Raw genomic sequence first — 18,586 nt, 5'->3', positions numbered from 1 at the left:
GCGTGGCGCGTCTCTAAATTGAATGCGCCTGACTCCGCCCGCGAGGAGGATTGTTGCGTGCGCCTTTGAGTCTTCGCTTGAGACGTCCAACACCACAGCTATATCGTTCTCGTCCCAAAAGCTTCACTATAGATAGCTTCGTCACCCAATCACCTCAGTGCAGCGCTTCAGTTGCCATGGCTGCCGACATGGCATCGCAAGACGCACTGGTGGAACTCTTTGGCAGATCCGTTCAGGACCACGAGGACTGCCTGGTAGAATGTGAGCAGCCCTGACTACACCAGTCGGCATACGAGGGCGAGCAGAGCATACTTGACTGACATTTTCGTATCCTGCTCTCCTTTTAGGTCTCTCTCTATGCCGTCTGTACAGTCTCTCGCCGCAAGACTTCTTCTACAAGTTCGAAGCCTTTGCCCTCTCCAATCTTCCTACAGAGTCTCGCTCCAACCCGACCCTGACAGACTTTCGAGCGCTGCGCCAGCACCTGCAGTCCTCGCTAGAGGCAGCGAATAATCACGCTGCCACTCGAACTCCTCGCAGAGACATGTCTACTGCATGGGGCAGTGGAGCCACCGCGAGGAAGAAGGGCGGGCTGACGGGAATGGGCATGGGCAAGCTCTTTGGCACGCCTGGTTCCGCACAGAGCAACGGCAGTGGTAGAGGCGGCACCACTTTCGGCTCAGGTGGAGCTCAGCAGACGCCTTCGCGGCCAACAGCACTGAGTCGAGGCGGTGGCAGCAATGGGCTCGCCACGGGGGATGACTCAATGGAGATCGACGACTCGCCCAGCAGAGGTGGCAGGGGCAGCGCAGGCGGCAGTCGCAATCCCTGGACTGTCCAGCAGACTCTGAATTCGCAGATCGCTGCAGCTACTCGGCAAGATAGACAGGACGCTACCAGCAGTCGTGTCAAGATGATGGCAGGAAGATCACCCTCCTCCTTCCCTACGCGGTACATGTTCGAACGAGGAGCCGAGAAGGGCGAGGCTTTGGACGATCATTTAGAGACGATGTCTTCGATCCTGGTTGAGTCATACGCTATCAAGGAAGAAGACATCTCGGACCCTTCTCTGATTCATCAAGAGTCTGTGTACGTCGTAGGTAGGATCGCTCCCAACCTGGCACCTCCTTCAAATGCCAGCAAGAAGGACGCCTCAAGTACCTCCTCTGGACTTCCGCGCCTGCAACCAACCCCTCACGGCATCCTCATCGAGTCGTCCAAATTGCAAGGAGCTGGACAAAGAGTTCCGATCTGGCTGACAGAAGGCTGTGTGGTCCGGCGGCCGCCGGGTATGGAAGATTCAGACGACAGCGATCTCGGTCCCGTAGACGTGCTTGGCATGTTCCCAGGCATGATCGTGGGTCTCAAGGGAAGAAATGGAGGAGGCTCTGGCTTTGGAGTAGAGGAAGTCCTGCTGCTGCCCGCATTGCCGCTTTCTGCTGCTGCACCCTCGGACATGCTGCTGGCGCAGTACGCTCCGGAGCTGCTGAATGGCGCTCCGATGGAGGTGGTCGTTGCGTCTGGACCGTACACGTCTGATGAGGATCTGGAATTTACAAAGTGGCATACCCTGATGGACAACCTGGAGAGGGAGCCAGTCGATGCAGTCATCCTCGTGAGTAGCAGTGGCCGCACATACAAAGGCAGTCCCGCCATGGTGGTCTCACAGCCCTGCTCATGCCCATTTCCTCTTCTTGTCCTTCAGATGGGTCCGTTCCTGCCCCTCACTCATCCCCTCCTTCTCACCTCCACCCATCTCCCATCGGATCTGTTCAAGCGCCACTTTGCGTCTCGCATGAACCGTCTCTCACCCACAACCTCGTCCAGGACCTCCTTCGTACTCGTCCCCTCGGTTCTCGACTCCCTCACGAGCCACGCCGCCTGGCCCCAGCCAGGCTACGATCGTGCCGAGCTAGGTTTGACAAAGGCGGCTCGCGCTCTGCCCAACCCAGCTCTCTTCTCCATTGCCGGCATCGTCTTTGGCGCCTCGACTGCGGATGTGCTAAGGGATATCAGGAGTGAGGAGCTGGCCAGGAGAGTCAAGAGGGCAGCCGGGGGCAGTCAGGCTGCGAGTCAAAGTCAGGGTCAGACGGAGGATGTCGTGGCTAGGGCGGTAAGGCACGTCATCTCTCAGAGGAAGTGAGTACCGAGAAAGTGCACTGGCTCGCGCTGCATTTGCATTGGTCCTGACCTCGACTCTTCCCCCTCGTGAAACTCTTGCACAGCTTCTACCCTCTCTTCCCTCCACCTCAACCCAAATTGCCCAGCGCAAGCACGGCGCTTGAGGCCGAAGCGCCCCTCCCCCTCTCTCTACCACACTTCCACCTAGCTACCTTCACAACTGTCACCCCCGAAGTACTCCTTCTACCTTCGACCAGCAGCACCACTGCCTCCTCGTCCGTAGCACCCTTTGCAAAGATCGTCGATGGGACAGTCGTGGTGAATCCGGGGGCAGTGGCGAGTAGCACTGTTGGACCTGGAGCTGGAGCTGGAGCTGGAGCTGGAGCTGGAGCTGGAGCTGGAGCTGGAGCGATCAACGTTGCTAAGTTGACGGTGAGGCCCGTTGAGAAGAGGACGCTGGAGGAGCTCGTCGAAGAGGGAGATCAGCCCAGGGAAAGTGCGCTTTGGGAGAGATGCAGGGTGGATCTGTTGAGCTTGTAGCTCTGAGCTGCGTCTCTTCACTGTTCTGTCCCGAACCGTAGTACAAGCCCAAATGTATGTTTCGCTCTAGGCATAGAATCGCATCATGTGCAAGCATCTGTCTGCCATTGATTTTCTTGAGTGTGCCCCTCTTTACACCACGCCTGTCTTCCTCTGACAAATCCATACCCCTTCTCTCAGCTTAAGTCCTACACTGACGCCTCTACTGCCGCTACGACCCAAGCGAAAGCTCACGCCCTTGATCCGTACCCAGTCCTCACTGCCTTGTGTCTCAAAGGAGCGCACAGATCCCAGTCCCAGTGGTAGAGTGACATCGAGCCACTCCAGGCCTGGCGCCTTGCCTGCCGTGGGCGATTGAGGTGTTCGACCCAAGTAGATCCCTGCGAACTCTACGGCGCTCGTGTCTAGAGTAGAGATCGGCTCGAAAAGGTCTTCGATCGGTGAGTCATTCTCGTCCCTGAGGGGGAGTTGGCACTCGGGATAGATAGATAGCAGGTGCGTGTAGCCGGCCCAGGCTCCGCGAGTGAGGGGTAAGTCTTCTGTCTTGTCGTAGATCCAGGCTCCGGATGAAGCTTCTTTGGGGAGGAGAGAGGGCAGGTTGAGGGGAGGGCTCGCTGGCCTTGCGAGGTGGATGGACTGGAAGAGTGTGACGCCTGTCATCGCTGGAAGCACGTCGACGTGAACATTGTCTGCCAGATGACGGGGAAAGAGTGGCGAGAAAAGGAAATCAGGTAACGCGTGCTTATCCTCTGACATCAGCCCTCACGAAGTTACTCACGGACTCGATCGACAGCATTGCTCTCATAAGCGTGAAGTCTCGCCAAGGCTACCCCACCTGGGTAGTTGACTCGACTGGCCAGAGTCGAGACCGTGGTGGTGCCGACGGTCAAGGCAAGGAGGACCAGGGGTACGAGCGGCAGTACTTTCTTGATCAGCTTTGGAAGTCTGTTGAGTCCCCGAAAGCTCGATGGAGAGAGGCTGCGAATGGTAATTGGGATCAGTTGGGTTTTTGCAAATGGAGATTCGTAGGTCCAGACCGCGACTCACAAGGCTGAGGCGCCCACAGCGGCCAACACATTCAACAGCGGTACGATGTATGCCACGAATCTCCACTCCTTGTGACCGAGACCCGAGAGGAGAGCCACGTGAAGGGCAGGAAGCACGAGAAAGACCGCTAGAGGGATGGAGCCTGACAGTTCCCTGAACTTCACTTGATCAATCCTTGAGAATACACCGCGGGGTGGACGCTTCGGCTTGAGTTGCTTATCCGGCTTGAAAACAGCCAGCAGGATCATGAAGGATCCTACCGCCGTCATGGGCAAGGCAAAGGAGAGTAGTTTCGGGAGAGAAGACGTAAAGTAGGCATGCCATGGTGACGTCTGGAGAAGATCAGGGGAGAAGTGATCAACAAACGAAACATTCAAAATCGCAAAGCCTGCACAAGACTCACTCCCCACTCTGCACTCTTGCCCTCCACCACGTTGAATTGCGCAGCGACAAACTCAGGTACCATCCACTTGGGCGACCTCCAGATGACAGTATCCAGCCCAGTAGTGAGCACTGCGCTGATCGTGACGATAGCTTGAGTGACAGCAGCGATCTTGCCGAAGCTTTCTACAGGATGTGGATCTGTATCTTCCCTCCATACATGCACTCGGGAATGCAGCAGGTAGAGACCGCACCCTCCAAGCAAGCATGCCAACTCGAGACGATAGATGCCGGCATGGAAGATGAGCAGGGCCAACCCTGAGAGCTGAGCGCGCTCATACGCTAGTCCTCTCGGCAAGAGCAGCGCGAGAGCTACGATGACTCCCGGCATGGCCAGTCCATTGGGTATCGTCCTTCCAGCCCAAAAGGCTAGATGGAACTGGCAGGCGGACATGACCACTAGAGTCCGCTGAGCCCATAATCTCACATGTGTTGCTTGAGCCTCCTCCCTCAGAAGGGGAATCTTGATTCGGGGAACGATGCGGTGGATGAAGAAGAGGAGCGCGAATGACCAGAGGAGAGCTAGACTGCACCGAAGGTAGAATTGGACATCGGCAGAGGTCTGAAGTTGCCCAGAGACCCTGAGGATGAGCAGAAAGGGATATGATAGGGCGGATAGGATGATAGAGGGGATGAAGGAACGGGGTACCGGGCCGGGGAAGGTGATGTGATCAAACTGCACCGGGTCAACCTAGGGTCAGCGACGGGATCACCTTCACGCTCTTGACTCCAACTTCTGACACCTACCTCGCCTATCCGACTAGGCCCCAAGAAGAGCCAGTCGTGGAGAGCTTGAATGTTGAAGCTCTCCTCGACCTTTGTGTAGGGAGAGAGGTAGACATGCAGCAGTGCGGACGTGGGCACCAGCAGCGCTAGATTGAGGTCGACTAGGGATGGCGATCTTCCTCGAGAATACGACATTCTGCACGAGCGAGCAGGAGAATGAGTGACGTGGCTCTGGCGGTGACTGAGATCGTGGATTCAGGGCAGCATCGTAGGTAGGCATGGCAGGTCCAACACTCACTTCGATGCCGAAGACTGACAACGGAACTGGGCACGCGCCACGCGCCACGCACGGACATCGAAGATCACCAGCCTAGCGCCATTCCCCGCCATGGTACTGAGCTCACTCCTCAACCTGTCCGTGCTCAGACGCAAGACAAACGAGAGGTCTCTCGAATCGCTGTCAAGACACCTACTGGGAGGTGCTTCGTATCGGAGGGGGGCTGAGCCGGGCTAGAGATGACGATACAGTGATCGAGTACAGAAGTGGAAGCCGCGGCAGTCCATTTACACCAAAGATCTTTGTCAAGCAAGCACAATGAAGCAGGTGTTGGTACTAGAATTCTGTTGCTACAATGTACATACCACGCGGGCGGAAAAGCGGGCTCTTTGTCGTCGCGAATTCTATTCCAAGCAACGCCGTGCCACACTTGGACTGAGCCCCGAGTGGAGTGCGCCACGGAGACTGACGAGCTGGACTGAATCAGATGCAGCGAACAACGGCTTCCAAGGAGATAGAAGCAGGCAAAGGGCAGGAGCAGGTGCTCTAGGAATCACTCAGACAATCACAGGCCTGCCTGTGTCGATGCCTGGAGTTCGGCTGGGTCAGACAGTGGGAAGCGTCATGGTGGTTAGGAGTGTGAAGCTAGACATGCTTATTTATTGGCACTTTAGCGCTTTAAGCGAGGTCAAGGTGCAGTTTACCAAAAGGGGGAACGGCACCAAGGTCGCACGCGGGGGGGGCCAGCAGGCGGAGAGCGACAGACGCACATCCACGGCCGGGATAATTCCTGAGACATTCGCCTTGCCGAGGACTGCGAGCGGCAGCCGCACACCCGCACACCACTGGCAGCAGCAGCAGCAGCAGCAGCAAGGGCGAGCAATACCCAGCCGCTGATGCCAACGACCGACTGCTTGCTGGTACGCAGCCATCACTCGTCCCTCCCCTCACACTCATCACACATCTCCTTCTCCTAGATCATCGCCTATCGCACTCGCATCTGCGCCCGCATCTCTTCGGGTCAGACGACTCACCCAGCTGCGTCTCCCCAACTCCCACCTGAGCCACCATCGTACTCCTCTTGTGCTGGCACACAACCGAGGGTGCAGAGGCCTGACGGCCAATGTCACCCGCTCCTGGTCCGGGCGGCGACGCCATCATTACAGCCGGAGTCGATGAAGATGCACCCCTGGCAATCGCTGGGCCTTCCTCTCCCTCGTCTACTGCTCAGGGTCCTCTCCAGCGGGGCTCTCTTCAAGCTCAGTCAGACCAAGTCTCGAGCGATGGGAATGCCGAAACTCCCAGCCCACGAATAGCCAGGAGCTCAGCCTCACCGCCAATCACGACGGAACCTCGCAGCGATAGCGGCGGCAGCAGCAGCAGCAGCAGCAGACCTCATCCTTCGTCTATCGCTGCTGCCTCGTTCTCCTCCCCGCCTTCCTCATCCGCCCGCTCATCGTCTTCGGCGAACATAGAGAGTCAGGCCAAGCAGCAGCAGCGTACATCTCGGATCGAAGCGCTGAGTCCTCTGTCCAATGAGTTCAGCTTCCAGCGAGTCTCATCTTCCTCGTCGCCGTCATCGTCATCGTCGACAGCGCTGGCGGCCGCATATAAGCCGTCGGGGAGTGGGATTAGCCTGGTGGATCCATTAGAGGCGTCGCGGCCGGGAGAGGAATCGGCGATGACACACGATGGAAGTCAGAAGCAGGAAGGTGAGTCTCTCAATGAAGGGTGTCCCGGTCAAATTTCTATCTTGAGGCTGTCGTGGGCGTAGCTCAGCTGTCCGGCCGATGGCCAGCTCCGTCGTAAGGGTCCCGGGGCGGCCGGTGGTTCAGGCGGAGACGCGGAGGGGGAAATCCAGGCGGGCCGTGGGCGAGGCCAGGCTGCTCACGCACCCCCTGCCTGTGGGCCATGACCCACCGCCTCGCCTCGCCTCGCCTCAGCTCACCCCCTCGTCGCCATCTTAGCCGCTCGTTCCCATCTGGTGTCGATCCCACACTCACATCTCCTACCCGCTCTCCATCGCGTCTCCCCTGCTGTCGCGACCATCTGACATCCCCCTCACTTCGTCCGTCTGTGCACTGCAGTCTCTCGATCCACACGTCTTGGATCGTCTGCCGCCGGGGTATACGATTTGAAGGGCGAGGTAGCTCCTGCCTCTCAATTGACCCCGCTGAGTGTTCCTGGCTCAGGACGACTCGAGGACGTCCACGAAGAGCAAGAGTCGCCATCCCAGCAAAGCATAGACGCTGCTGTCGCGCCGTCTCGGCCACCGCCCTCATCCTTCATCGATCCTTTCGCCAGCGCCAGGGCCTCTCGATCGGTTTACTCCTCTCCCACAGGAGCTTCGACAGCCTACGAGCAGCCTGTGCCCCGGCGGTCTTCGCAACATTCGCCAAGTTTTGTCAGCCCATCACCTTCAGCTTCTACTGCTACCTCCTCCTCTTCGTCTACGTCATCAGCGACTACTCTCCTACCTACAGACTCTACTACCACATCGCTTGGGGTTCCGGGCCTGGGCAGGCCAGCTCAATATACTGGATCTGCTGCAGCCTCATCCGCTTCCAAGCTCGCCAGAAGTCCATTCGATACCACACCGTCCTTCTCCAGCCCGCTAGCTCATGCTTTGACTGTTACTGGAGACGCGGCAGAGGATCTCGACCTCGATCAGCAGGCATCTGCCCCAGATTCGTCGCCTATGGCGTCGGATCCCGTCGGCCGAAGGGAATCAGCCGGAGACTCTCCCAAGCAGGTGGAAGCCTCGCTATCGAGCTTAGGCACTGCTCTCCAGCAACAGCAGCAGCAGTCCTCGCCCTCAAGCCGTACTTCCATGTCTCCCTGGAAGCAGCAGGACCCATCCAGCCCAGAGGCAACCTCAGCAGGATCAAGGGGCGACCAACAGCTACATTTTGTTCAGCAACGGCATCGAGGGTCCCTTCCTGATGATCGTAGAGCTAGCAGCGGCTCTTCAAATGCTTCAATCAGACGTACGCGCAATGATGTCTCTTTCCAAAGGAGGCACGGTAGCATAGAGGCTCAGCCAAAGACAGGCCAGGTCTCAAGAGTCATCAGCTCGGGTCGAGGCTCAACATCGTCCATGGGGCCACCTCTGAGCATACCTCGACGACATGGCTCCTCTGTCTCATCTACCAACTCTGCGACTCTGGCCTCTGCCTCAACGAGTCCAGATGAGGGCACGTTCTACGCCTCGATGCGAGCTCTCCCGATCAGAGGAAGGGGAGACTTTGAAGGCAGCGAGGGAAGTGGCTCGCCGGGGTGGGCGCGATCTGCGAGCGGTGCATCTTCAGTCGAGAGCCCACGGTTGTCAGCTCCGGAGATACAGCCTCACCTGAGTAGATCCTCATCTCTTGCTTGGGATGCTGATGAGCTAAGAGCGGCCGGACCAGCTATGGTTGCCGTAGAAAATCGAGCCGTCAGTGCCACGACAGCTCGCCGGCGCAAGTCAAGCGCAGCAGCTATCGCAGGAGCCGGACATCGGCGGGCAAGGTCTCTGGGCGGAGCTCTTCTGGGTGCAGATGGCGCAGGCTCGTCGCCCATTGGAGGTCCGGACGGAGTAGATCCTAATCTCGTAGCAGCTATTCGAGCCGGAGATGCGAGCATTCCTGGCACTCCTATGGGTGAATCCGCGTCGTCATCCAACTACTACGACGCCATCAGCACCTCTGCGGGAGGCAAAGGCAATCCATCCACCGCATCTTCTAGCACGCTACCATTGTCAAGTTCTTCCGCTACCTCCTCGCTCCCTGCCACGCCTGCAGGATTTGCCAAAGCGTCAAGGAAGCCCTACGGTCTGCTCAATGTTCAGCCGGATACTCGAGCCCTTGCCAATACCTATCCGTCAATGGTGGTGCCTTCGACGTCCTCGCGGAAGCGAGCAGTGACTACTTCGGGCAGTGCAGGGCGTGAAGATGCGGAAGACTCTGGGAGTCGTCAAGGAACGGCTGTTGATGCAGACGAGGTTGGCTCGCCGGTGTCATCGCTGTCTCCGTCTTCCGCGACCGATCAGCGCTTGCCTCCCATAGACACCTCGGGAGACTACACGCGCTCGAGAACAAGAAGTCAAACGGTCGCTAGCTCTCCTTCTCATAGCCCACGTTCCAGTCTCCCGAGTTTGGCTGGAGGTTCTTCTGCGCGTATGTCACAAGGACTTGGTGACGCAATACGGCTTCAGAGAGTGCCAGCGTCTGTACGGCTCGCCGGAGATCTCTTCACGGCTCATCAACATTCTGGGACACAATACCAGTCACAACACGCGATGGGCAGCGGCAGCCATCGCTTGAGCCAGTCTATCTCTGCGATGTCATCAGCTTCCGCATCCTCACAACCGCAATCGCCCCTTGCACAGCATGAAGCCCTAAGTCATGGATTAGGCATAGGAGTTCACGGGCAGCCACTTAGAGAAGCCAGCCCGCTGCTACCCGCTACGCCCTCTGCAAGTCCCCGGCCATCTCCAAGACATTCTTTCGGTGGCCGCGGGTCCGGTCGCGGAGCCTCGGCAGCGTCATCTGCAAGCGTCTCGCCTGTGATACCTTACTCTGACAGCATGGTTCCTGCACTGCCATCCGCAAGCTCTGAGGCGAGCCGTGGTATCCTTGCTCCCCTGACCTCAGCTCGACACATGTCACGAGACGTTAGCGATCGAGACCTGTCTTCTGAATCACCTGCCGCTGGCTTATCGATGTCCCTTGGTGGCGGTTCGGCCTTCGCTACTGCTATGGCCATTCGGTCTACCAATACTAGGAAGGCCAGAGCGAGCGCATCATCGGGCAGCGCATACGCTCCGTTGCTCTCTGTGTCGCCCAGTCAGTCAAACAGGTTGCTCCCTATACGCAATGCTGCAGACCGCCGGTCTTTTGGGCCGGGAGAGCTTCAACGGAGGTTGGAAGGCGGGATCGGAAACTTCAGCCATGACACCTCGATGTTGCCTTCCGGGTCGGGCTCTGCTGCCAATACTACATCTGAAGCTACAGACCCAGCTCTGCCCAGTGACGAGGCATCTCGACAGCAGGGCCCCAGGTCGCACGGACGTATGTCCTTCGCCTCTGGTGCTCTGCCAGGTCAGTCGGCCCTGCTGACACCAGGCGATCCGGACTTCCCCAAGGTGACTGGCACAGACGATTACGCCCGCTTTATTGTGCAGAGCCGTACAGCAAAGATGCAGAAGTGGCGGTCGTCCAATGCACTTAAAGGAGGCAAAGGCGGTACTGGAGATGATGATGCGGACTCCAATTCGTCAGAGGAGCAGGATCATTCTTACTCAGGCAGTCTGGCTTTGGGCAGAAGAGGGACTGTCGTTGGTCTTCCAGGCTCTTTGACAGGGCCGAGAGGTAGCAACGCCTCAGCTGCTGACTTTATCAACGCCGCTGTCATTGATGCCGACAGCACTCGGGAGATCGAGTGGGTTGACTGGCTCGACGAGTATCGGAAGATGAAGGAGGCAAAGTTAAGGACCGAGCAAGAGGAGCAAGGCGACCCAGGCATGTCCTCAACAAAGGCGCCAGAAGCGTCGGGCTCAGATCTGAAAGCGCCTCAAACTTCTTCCCCGATTGCGGAGACAAGGAAAAGCGTGCCTACTAGAGATGATTCGAATGAGAGCGGCCTCTCTGTCTCGAGTTGGTCCAACAGTGGCAGTGACCAAAATCAACGTTCTTTCCGGACCCCTTGGCCTCCTTCAACCGAAGAAGACAAGGAGATCCGCTCGGCCACCCCAGCTACGCCTCTCTCTGCGGATGCTTTGCGTCGAGGACTTGGTGGTCCGCCACGCAGGCCGTCCGAACCCGCCGGCGCTAAGGAAAGCAGCGCAAGCGCCTCTTACGCCAACCGCAATCGGCCCTCCTCTGGCCTCGTGCCTTCCAATCTTTCACCAGTCACTTCCATGTCTGAGAGGAGAGGGTCATCTTCGAAGGCGGACAATCGTCAGGGTACGCGCAACGCGTCTCTCTCCCCTGTCACGAGTAGAACGACGAGTACCAGTACAAGCGGTGGCTTGACAAGCTATGCCGGTCACCAGATTCCTTCTGGCAGCAGTGGCGGTCCGTCAAGGAAACGCCGCCACCTTGGCAGCAAGATCGAAGCATGGTGGGGCGCCGTCAAGAGCAACTTTGCACAGCCTGGTCCCACTTCGCCGGGGCACCACCGAAGTGCCAGCGGAGGACACTTGGGTGCAGTGCGGCCTTTTGAGCGGCAAGCCATCAGGACTCGTGCGGAGGGGTATCATAGACATGCCAGCCAGGAGACTCAGATTCCGGATGACATCAAGATGCGCCTGCCTTCCAGACCGGGAGCCTCAGCGACCGCTCATACCCCTGCTAGCAAGTCCCAGAGGCCTGTGCTTCGAGGAGCCTCATCGTCACCGTTGCTCATGAAGCCTGAGCCCAGGTTTCCAAATCCGCGAGCGGAGAGTGCGAGTCAGATCCCGTCGATGGCGCGTGAATCTACAGATACTGCGACCTCAGAGGAGAGAGGTAGGGAGAGCTCCACTGCGGCATCTTCTCGAGGAAGCTCACGCACATCGATAGCTAGGCGAACGAGAGAGCCACCTGCACCACTCTCTTTGGATCACTCTGGCGCGCCAACCAGTACCTCGCCAACGGTCGGTGCTGCTTCCGATATCAGAAGATTCTCTCCTTCTTGTGGCGTTTCTTCCAACGGCAGTCGGGGAGAAGGCTCTCGCTCGCCCCTATTTAGGGCGTTGAGCCCTCCTTTGAGCAAGAGCTCGCCCTTGGCCTCGGGGACTGGGAGCCTCGCTGAGGATCAGCAACAGCAAGCGAAGCCCAGGCGACCTCTTCTTCCACGTAGCGGTACTTCGGACTCAGCCTCGGGTAGCGCAGGTAGCGGTCGTCAAGGTCAGCTACAAGGCCAACCTGGCGTCTCTTCAAAGGACATCACTATACAGTCTGTGCGGCGTCACATTCGTCATCGCCTCGCTGCCTCAAAGGACAGCTGCGACAAAGAACTACGAAAGATTGTCAATGCCGTCAATTTATTCGTCGAGGCGAGCATGGAGGAGAAAGCGCGCCAGGACTTTACCCTCGAGACTGCTTCAGATGTGGGAGATGATGAGTTGAGGATGCTCGATGCAGGAATGCAAGATCTTCAGCTCGACACCGAAAGTCGAGGAGCACCGGACGACAGGTCCGGAGTGACGGGACGCTCGGCGAGCTTGCAGAGGACAGCTAGTCAACGGTCGCAGAAGAGTATCTTTGAAGCTCAGCTGCCCAAGTCTGACCTGCTTTCGCCGCCTGAAGCTGCAGATCCTGACGAAACGCCACGAGCTGGCTTGGGCATGGACCCCTCGACCGACGCGGCACCAACGCCAAGGAGATCGGGACCCCAATCAGCTTCCTCTGGCTACACTCTGCCGCCTCCCCCAGCTCGGTCTTCTGCGGCATTGGCTCTTTCGGCTTCGATGCCTGGGACATCGTTCAGCCTTGCGACCCGCAACCGCACTTCGAGATCAGTGTCCAGCTCTCGTCCAACATCGCGTTCTCATTCGCCCATGCTTGGAGCTACTCGGCATGATCTGACCCAGTTCTCGCCGCCTCGTAAGACACGTCGACTCCCTGCTGAGGACGCGCCACTCGACCCTTACATCCCGGCCTTGCAAGACATCGTGGGTCTTGCTCTTGATGTATCAGACACCCCGATCACGGCACTCACGGCCAGACCTGGAGCTTGCTCCGAGATCATTGCGCAGGTGCAGACTGTTGGGCAAGCGTGGGACGAACATCCAGACTGGCCAGGACGTGGATGGTACGTCCAGCTGCTCCTTGCTGTCGCAGGGCTCAGCCGAGTAGTCGAGTGGTGGGAGGCAGAAAAGGGCTTCTGGAACTTCGACGATGAGGACGAGCCGCAGGATGCCCAGCCCATCAGCTTCGGCTTCGGTCAGTCTGGTATTTACAACCAAAACCTCGAGGGAGAGGCTCCTCCGGCCGGAAGCCCGTTGAGGGCTAGACAGTCCCTTGCCGGTACCATCGCGTTGCCTTTGTCCACTCACACAAGCAGCGCTGCAAGCTCTCCAGCGCTCGAGCCTCGAGATCGTCGAATCTTTTCCGAGGGCGATCGTTCGCGATTCTCACAAGTCGGATCTGTGCATGCTCCTGCAAACGACGAGGCATTCAGACGCGGATCTCTGACAGATGGCGCAGCCAGTCTGGGTCTGTCTGGCCTTACTGGTGACGAGGGCGCCATTCCAGCGAGCACTGTTACACAGCAACCTGCCCAGCAAGAGTCGCCCAATATTCTCATGGAGCTCAGTCTGGATCAAGAACGAGTCATCTACGTCAGCCCCGCGTGGCGTCAAGTGGTCGGTACCGACCCAGCCATGCTATTGGACACGCCCATCATCGATTTGCTAGCCACAAATGACGTCGAAACCTTCGCCGAGGCTACGAGACAGTTGCAACAAAACGAATCGCATACTGTGGAGATTGCTTTCCGACTTTTGGTCATGACAGGTTCAGCCGATGAAAGCAACGAGTCTGTAGAGCCTCTCAATCTGTACCAAGAAATGGAGGGCAAAGGTATGCTGATGCGAGATCGAGGTGACGGCCAACCCACCCATACCATGTGGGTTTTCAAGCCCGTCGGCAGCCCCGAGCCCGAAGCCGACCTCTCCTCTAGCCCTCACAAAGCCGCCGAGATCGACCCCGCTGCAGCAATCATTGCCGCTAACATCAGCACAGACCCACTACTGTGTCGTATCTGCGAGCGTGATGTGCCGACTTGGTTCTTCGAGAAGCACTCCGAGATCTGCAACGAGATCCATCGTCTGGAGATGGAAGTCGGTGAATGCAACGAAGGCCTATCTGAATTACGTCGGACGATCCGAGCCATCCTCGCTCGCCTTGACGACACGACTGGAACGGAGCCGCCTGCGGAGTATCGCGGGGCTCTCTTGACCACCCCAGCGCCTTCCAATGAGCCACCCTCTGCGATTGAGCATCTCAAACTTCTTTCGCCTCGTCCGCCGCCCCCGAGTGCCGTCCGCAAATCCCACCTTCGAGCTCTCGAAGCAGCTCTCGAGATCCTACAGACTGCCAGGGAGATCTCGACGCCAACGATCAAGGAAGACGATTTAGCACAGACTGTAGACAAGCAGCGCTTGCTTTCTCCTACTTCGGAGAACAGAATTGTCCAGGTACGCAATTGGTTGCCGCCTTCGATTGAAGACCCTGCCCTAGAAGTTCTCATGGCTGATGTGATGAGTGCAACGCGCAACAAGCTCAGCGTTGTCAACCGGACTCTGAACACGATTGTGTACGTCGAGACTGTCAGGCTAGAGTGGGAAGAGAGAGTCGACGCTGCTCTGGCCGCTGTAGCACAGGACAATGATGAATCTATCGGATCCACGAGCCAAGACGACGAAGGCTTGTCGGGAAGTGAAGCCTCGAACACCTCGGATGCTGGAGTATCCCATCAGCTCCCAGACGCGCCTATTCCAGCAGAGCTTTCCGTAGTGTCAGAAACTGGCGAGACGTCAATCAAGGAAAAGACCGAAGCCGAGCAAGACGAAGAGGATGCTGCCGAGACGTCTGCAATCTTGTTGGAGAGAGACGACCGAGACGACGCCGAGACGGTCGCCGTGCCACCTTCAGGGCCCCTCTCGGCTCGGAACTTTGGAGCTGATGTTGACGACTTTGACGAGATCCCTGGCGTCGAAGGCCATATGGGCGGGTCAGTCACTTCTCCAGACCCACCGACGGGCAGTCATGATACAACCGGCATTCCCATTCCTAGAAGTGGCGGCATAGCAGCCTTGCATCCGCCGTCGCGCCCTCGAGGAGATCTGACGATATCGACTCTGGGTGAGGAGTCAGTGATCAAAGGCCCACCGTCTGTTGTAGCGCAACAGGCTGTGCTCTCCAACATGAGAAGGACTAGATCGCGGTCTCGCTCACGCCGGCAGTCTAGCATCGACCCTAGCCGTGCCGGCAACATGCTCTATACTCCACCGCTGTCACCAAGACAATCGCCCTCTGATGGCTTTGGTGGCCAATCTCACGGCATGAGCTATGGGTCTTCGATGCGACGTGTCTCGACTCATCGCCCTTCGATGGGCGGTAGTCACGCTGCCATGTCACCTCGCTTGCCTCCGGCTGCTCCATCATCACGTCCTACAGCCTCGTCTATAAAGGACTTCGACATCCTCAAGCCGATCAGTAAAGGCGCATTCGGCTCCGTCTTCTTGGCCAAGAAGAGGACAACCGGGGACTACTATGCCATCAAAGTCTTGAAGAAGTCCGATATGATCGCGAAGAACCAAATCACGAATGTTAAAGCTGAGCGAATGATCTTGATGACTCAGACGCAATCGCCCTTCGTGGTCAAGCTCTACTTCACTTTCCAGAGCAAGGAGTATCTTTACTTGGTCATGGAGTATCTGCCTGGCGGAGACTGCGCTTCGCTTGTCAAGATGCTCGGAGGTCTCGACGAGCAATGGGCGAAGCAGTATCTCGCCGAAGTCGTGAATGGTCTGGAGCAATTACACGCCCAGAACGTCGTCCATCGAGATTTGAAACCTGACAATCTCTTAATCGACCAGAAAGGCCATCTGAAAGTCACGGACTTTGGTCTGTCGAAGATTGGTCTGCTGGGACGTCAGACGAGACCGGCTACGGCGGTCACATCGACTACGGCAGGCAAACCCCCTTTCTCCACCTCCGGGACGGGTCACAACAAATCTGACTCTTTTGGCTCATCCGTTGGCACGTCTGGACCAGGTCTGATGCGATCGGCATCCACGCGTAGCAACACGAATGCCTGGACGGACTCGTCTCTCGGGTCTTCGCCGATGACGCCGGGATCCGGAGGGCTAGGACAGAACCAAGCTTTCTTTGTCGCTCCGACCCACGGGGCATTGGGCCGCATTGTCAGCAGCGAGTCGAGTGGATCGGACCTCGCCACAGGAGCACCTGGAGTGATGGGCAAGCCTCAGCCGATTGCTATGGCCACGTCTCATGCCGAGAGTCCCGGGACACCTTTTGGTCAGCACATGCTCCTCGACCAACTGAGTCCCTCGGGCCCACACTCTGCCAATTCCGGCGGATCGGGCAACCAGCATCAGCAGGTCAAGAAGATCGTTGGCACGCCCGATTACCTCGCCCCTGAGAGCATTCTCGGTATCGGTATGGATGACAAGGCAGTAGACTGGTGGGCGCTCGGCGTCATTCTCTACGAGTTCCTCTACGGCTACCCTCCCTTCCATGCAGAGACGCCCAACTTGGTGTTCGACAACATCCTGTCCCGCAACATCGATTGGGAAGAAGACTCCATGGACATCTCGCCAGCAGCTCGCGACCTCATGGAGCGCCTGATGTGTACCGATCCGAAGGAGAGATTGGGCTCCCGCGGTATGGAAGAGATCAAGGCTCATCCATTCTTCGAAGGAATCGACTGGCAGGACATTGTCAGCAAAGAGGGACCCTTTGTTCCGCAGATCTCTGATCCTGAGTCGACCGACTACTTTGACTTGCGAGGAGCGATGCAACAAGACTTCGTCCACGAATTCGCGGCTACAGCTCCAAGCGTGACCGCCTTCGCCCAGGCAATTGAGAACAAGCGGCTTCTGGAACCCAATCGCACGCCAAGTCGATTGACGATCCGCAATCGTCTGGATCGCACCCGCACCGAACGTGTTGAGCAATCGATAGCCGATGACTTCGGATCTTTTAGCTACAAGAATTTGTCGGTACTCAAGCAGGCCAACGACGAGGTCATTCGCAAGATGCGTGATGAGCAGCTTCTCAGTCAACAATTAGCTGCTCAGCAGAGGGAGGAGCAGCATGCCCAGCAGCAACATCAGCCCATCCAGCAATGGCAGCACGGACAGTCATCGTCTGCTGCTGCGCTGCAGAGCCGCAATCGCAGTCTGTCAGCCAAGCTTGCTGCTGCGAATGCAGCTCGTGCTGGTTTCTCCCAGGCGCAAGCTGCAAGACCGCCATCACCAGCCTTGTCTGTGTCGACTCAGAGTTCGGGCCAATTGCGGACACGTCAGCCCACCTCGCCCGCTCCTGTCTCTCTCAGTGCCTCTTCTTCACTACGGCATAAGCCTCGAGCCTCAGACATGAGCAGCGGTAGTGGTAGTGGGTCCGGCAGTGGCTCACCTGCCGGCACTGGCACCTTCGTCACCACTGTCATGGAGCGAAAGCGATCTCAGCTTGCCGAGGACGATGCTCAGAACACGATGAGAAAGACCTCATTACCCTCACGGCTGAGGACAGCCTCTCTGAGCACTACGGAGCATCGATCTTCCGCTTACTCGTCTCACCTTGGTGGCTCTGGATCGTGGAAGCCGCGACACTCACTGGTCGACGAGAACGCGGAGCAACTCTTGCTGGGCGAAAGTCAACCTGCTTCTGCGCCGACAGCAGCCGATGGCAGCGTGCTCGCAAAGGAGATTGTGCCTGCCGTGCCGGAATGTCTGGTGGCCGAAGACAATCCCATCTCGCAGAGGATGTTGTGCCAGGTGCTCAACAAGATGGGCTGCAAGTGTACAACTGTCAGAAACGGCGCAGACGCGGTCCGGTTGGCCATGGCGGATACCATCTACGCTGTCCTGTTCATTGATTTGACATTGCCCATTGTCAATGGCTCGGATGTAGCCCGGATGATCAAGTCTACACGCAATGCCAATTCGCAGACGCCGATCCTGGCCTTGACGCCCTACGACAAGGAGGAGCCTCTGGATGTCACAGGAAGCGTCTTCGATGGCTGTATGACCAAGCCCATCGACACGGCAGAGGTGAGAGGGTTGATGCCTGCGATTCTTACCCATCATGCTCTCTTGCTCAGCGGAGCTCTGGGTGGTGCAGGAGGCAGCGGCACAGAGATCTTGCCCAGCGCTGGCAGCTTCAGTGGTGCCAGGCAGCGAGCTCGAACGAGTCAGGGCGGTCTGGGTCGACCACGGATGTGGCAGAAGGTGCGAAGTGCCTCTGGTCGGACCAACACTTCCACTCCAGGCTCAGGATCGGACGGGGTTCCGCTGGGCGGCTACTTCGACGACAAGCAGTCTGCTCTTATGACGGATACCGAGGGCGAAGAGGACGAGCAGGATGAGCTTGGAAAGGATGCAGATGCGCTGGCGAGCAAGCTCAGTACCATTACCTTGGCAGCGGAGGGAGGGCGTGGTAGGACAGGGTCAAGGGACGAAGATGCGGTACAGGCTCCCGTTGACAGGGATGCGACACCCCAATTGTAGCACAGTAGTATGCGACGGCGACACCGCCAAGGGGGGGGCGTGTGTCCCCCTACATTTATTTTCTTGTCCGTAGCACCATTCTGAGACGTTTCGAATTTGATGAACACTTTCTCTAATTACGAGGATCAGACGGACGTGCACGGCAGGAAGCGGAAAGAGCCACAGAGGCGCGTCGGAAGTGGTGGAGAAGGCGAGAGACCAGAGTTGACGTGGTT

The 18,586-nt window shown here is 57.8% G+C and overlaps 4 protein-coding genes across 4 annotated transcripts; 3 read left to right on the top strand and 1 right to left on the bottom strand.

Annotated features, from left to right (window-relative positions):
* Positions 1-76: 76 nt before the first annotated feature.
* BCV69DRAFT_314160 (DNA polymerase alpha, subunit B) lies at positions 77-2,789 on the top strand. The gene is made up of 4 exons (XM_025495093.1): positions 77-261; positions 348-1,615; positions 1,706-2,139; positions 2,226-2,789. The coding sequence occupies exons 1-4, from the start codon at positions 177-179 to the stop codon at positions 2,659-2,661; spliced, it is 2,223 nt and encodes a 740-aa protein (XP_025346125.1). The 5' UTR covers positions 77-176; the 3' UTR covers positions 2,662-2,789.
* On the bottom strand, positions 2,469-5,153 carry BCV69DRAFT_54183 (hypothetical protein). The gene is made up of 5 exons (XM_025495359.1): positions 4,897-5,153; positions 4,112-4,825; positions 3,709-4,040; positions 3,440-3,639; positions 2,469-3,350 (listed from the first exon to the last, which is right to left on the bottom strand). Exons 1-5 carry the CDS (start codon positions 5,068-5,070, stop codon positions 2,794-2,796), a joined length of 1,977 nt encoding a protein of 658 aa, XP_025346124.1. The 5' UTR covers positions 5,071-5,153; the 3' UTR covers positions 2,469-2,793.
* A 106-nt stretch (positions 5,154-5,259) lies between these two features.
* Positions 5,260-6,162, top strand: BCV69DRAFT_54192 (hypothetical protein). The gene has a single exon (XM_025495360.1). It carries the CDS (start codon positions 5,471-5,473, stop codon positions 6,047-6,049), a length of 579 nt encoding a protein of 192 aa, XP_025346123.1. The 5' UTR covers positions 5,260-5,470; the 3' UTR covers positions 6,050-6,162.
* BCV69DRAFT_54193 (hypothetical protein) lies at positions 6,163-18,485 on the top strand. Its single transcript, XM_025495361.1, has 2 exons — positions 6,163-6,864; positions 7,240-18,485. The coding sequence occupies exons 1-2, from the start codon at positions 6,276-6,278 to the stop codon at positions 18,369-18,371; spliced, it is 11,721 nt and encodes a 3,906-aa protein (XP_025346122.1). The 5' UTR covers positions 6,163-6,275; the 3' UTR covers positions 18,372-18,485.
* The last annotated feature ends 101 nt before the right edge of the window (positions 18,486-18,586 follow it).

The sequence above is a fragment of the Pseudomicrostroma glucosiphilum genome, assembly GCF_003144135.1.
Source record: "Pseudomicrostroma glucosiphilum strain MCA 4718 unplaced genomic scaffold BCV69scaffold_13, whole genome shotgun sequence".
In the NCBI taxonomy this organism is placed as follows: domain Eukaryota; kingdom Fungi; phylum Basidiomycota; class Exobasidiomycetes; order Microstromatales; family Microstromataceae; genus Microstroma; species Microstroma glucosiphilum.
The sequence above is the reverse complement of the archived record's forward strand: the minus strand, read 5'-3'. Positions and strand labels throughout refer to the sequence as shown.

Coding starts and splice junctions, on each gene's coding strand:
- BCV69DRAFT_314160 (XM_025495093.1), top strand. CDS start 177: ATGGCTGCCGACATGGCATCGCAAGACGCACTGGTGGAACTCTTTGGC. Junction 262..347: donor CGAGGACTGCCTGGTAGAAT/GTGAGCAGCCCT, acceptor CTCTCCTTTTAG/GTCTCTCTCTATGCCGTCTG. Junction 2,140..2,225: donor CACGTCATCTCTCAGAGGAA/GTGAGTACCGAG, acceptor ACTCTTGCACAG/CTTCTACCCTCTCTTCCCTC.
- BCV69DRAFT_54183 (XM_025495359.1), bottom strand. CDS start 5,070: ATGTCGTATTCTCGAGGAAGATCGCCATCCCTAGTCGACCTCAATCTA. Junction 4,826..4,896: donor GGCCTAGTCGGATAGGCGAG/GTAGGTGTCAGA, acceptor GACCCGGTGCAG/TTTGATCACATCACCTTCCC. Junction 4,041..4,111: donor GCAAGAGTGCAGAGTGGGGA/GTGAGTCTTGTG, acceptor GATCTTCTCCAG/ACGTCACCATGGCATGCCTA.
- BCV69DRAFT_54192 (XM_025495360.1), top strand. CDS start 5,471: ATGAAGCAGGTGTTGGTACTAGAATTCTGTTGCTACAATGTACATACC.
- BCV69DRAFT_54193 (XM_025495361.1), top strand. CDS start 6,276: ATGTCACCCGCTCCTGGTCCGGGCGGCGACGCCATCATTACAGCCGGA. Junction 6,865..7,239: donor TGGAAGTCAGAAGCAGGAAG/GTGAGTCTCTCA, acceptor TGTGCACTGCAG/TCTCTCGATCCACACGTCTT.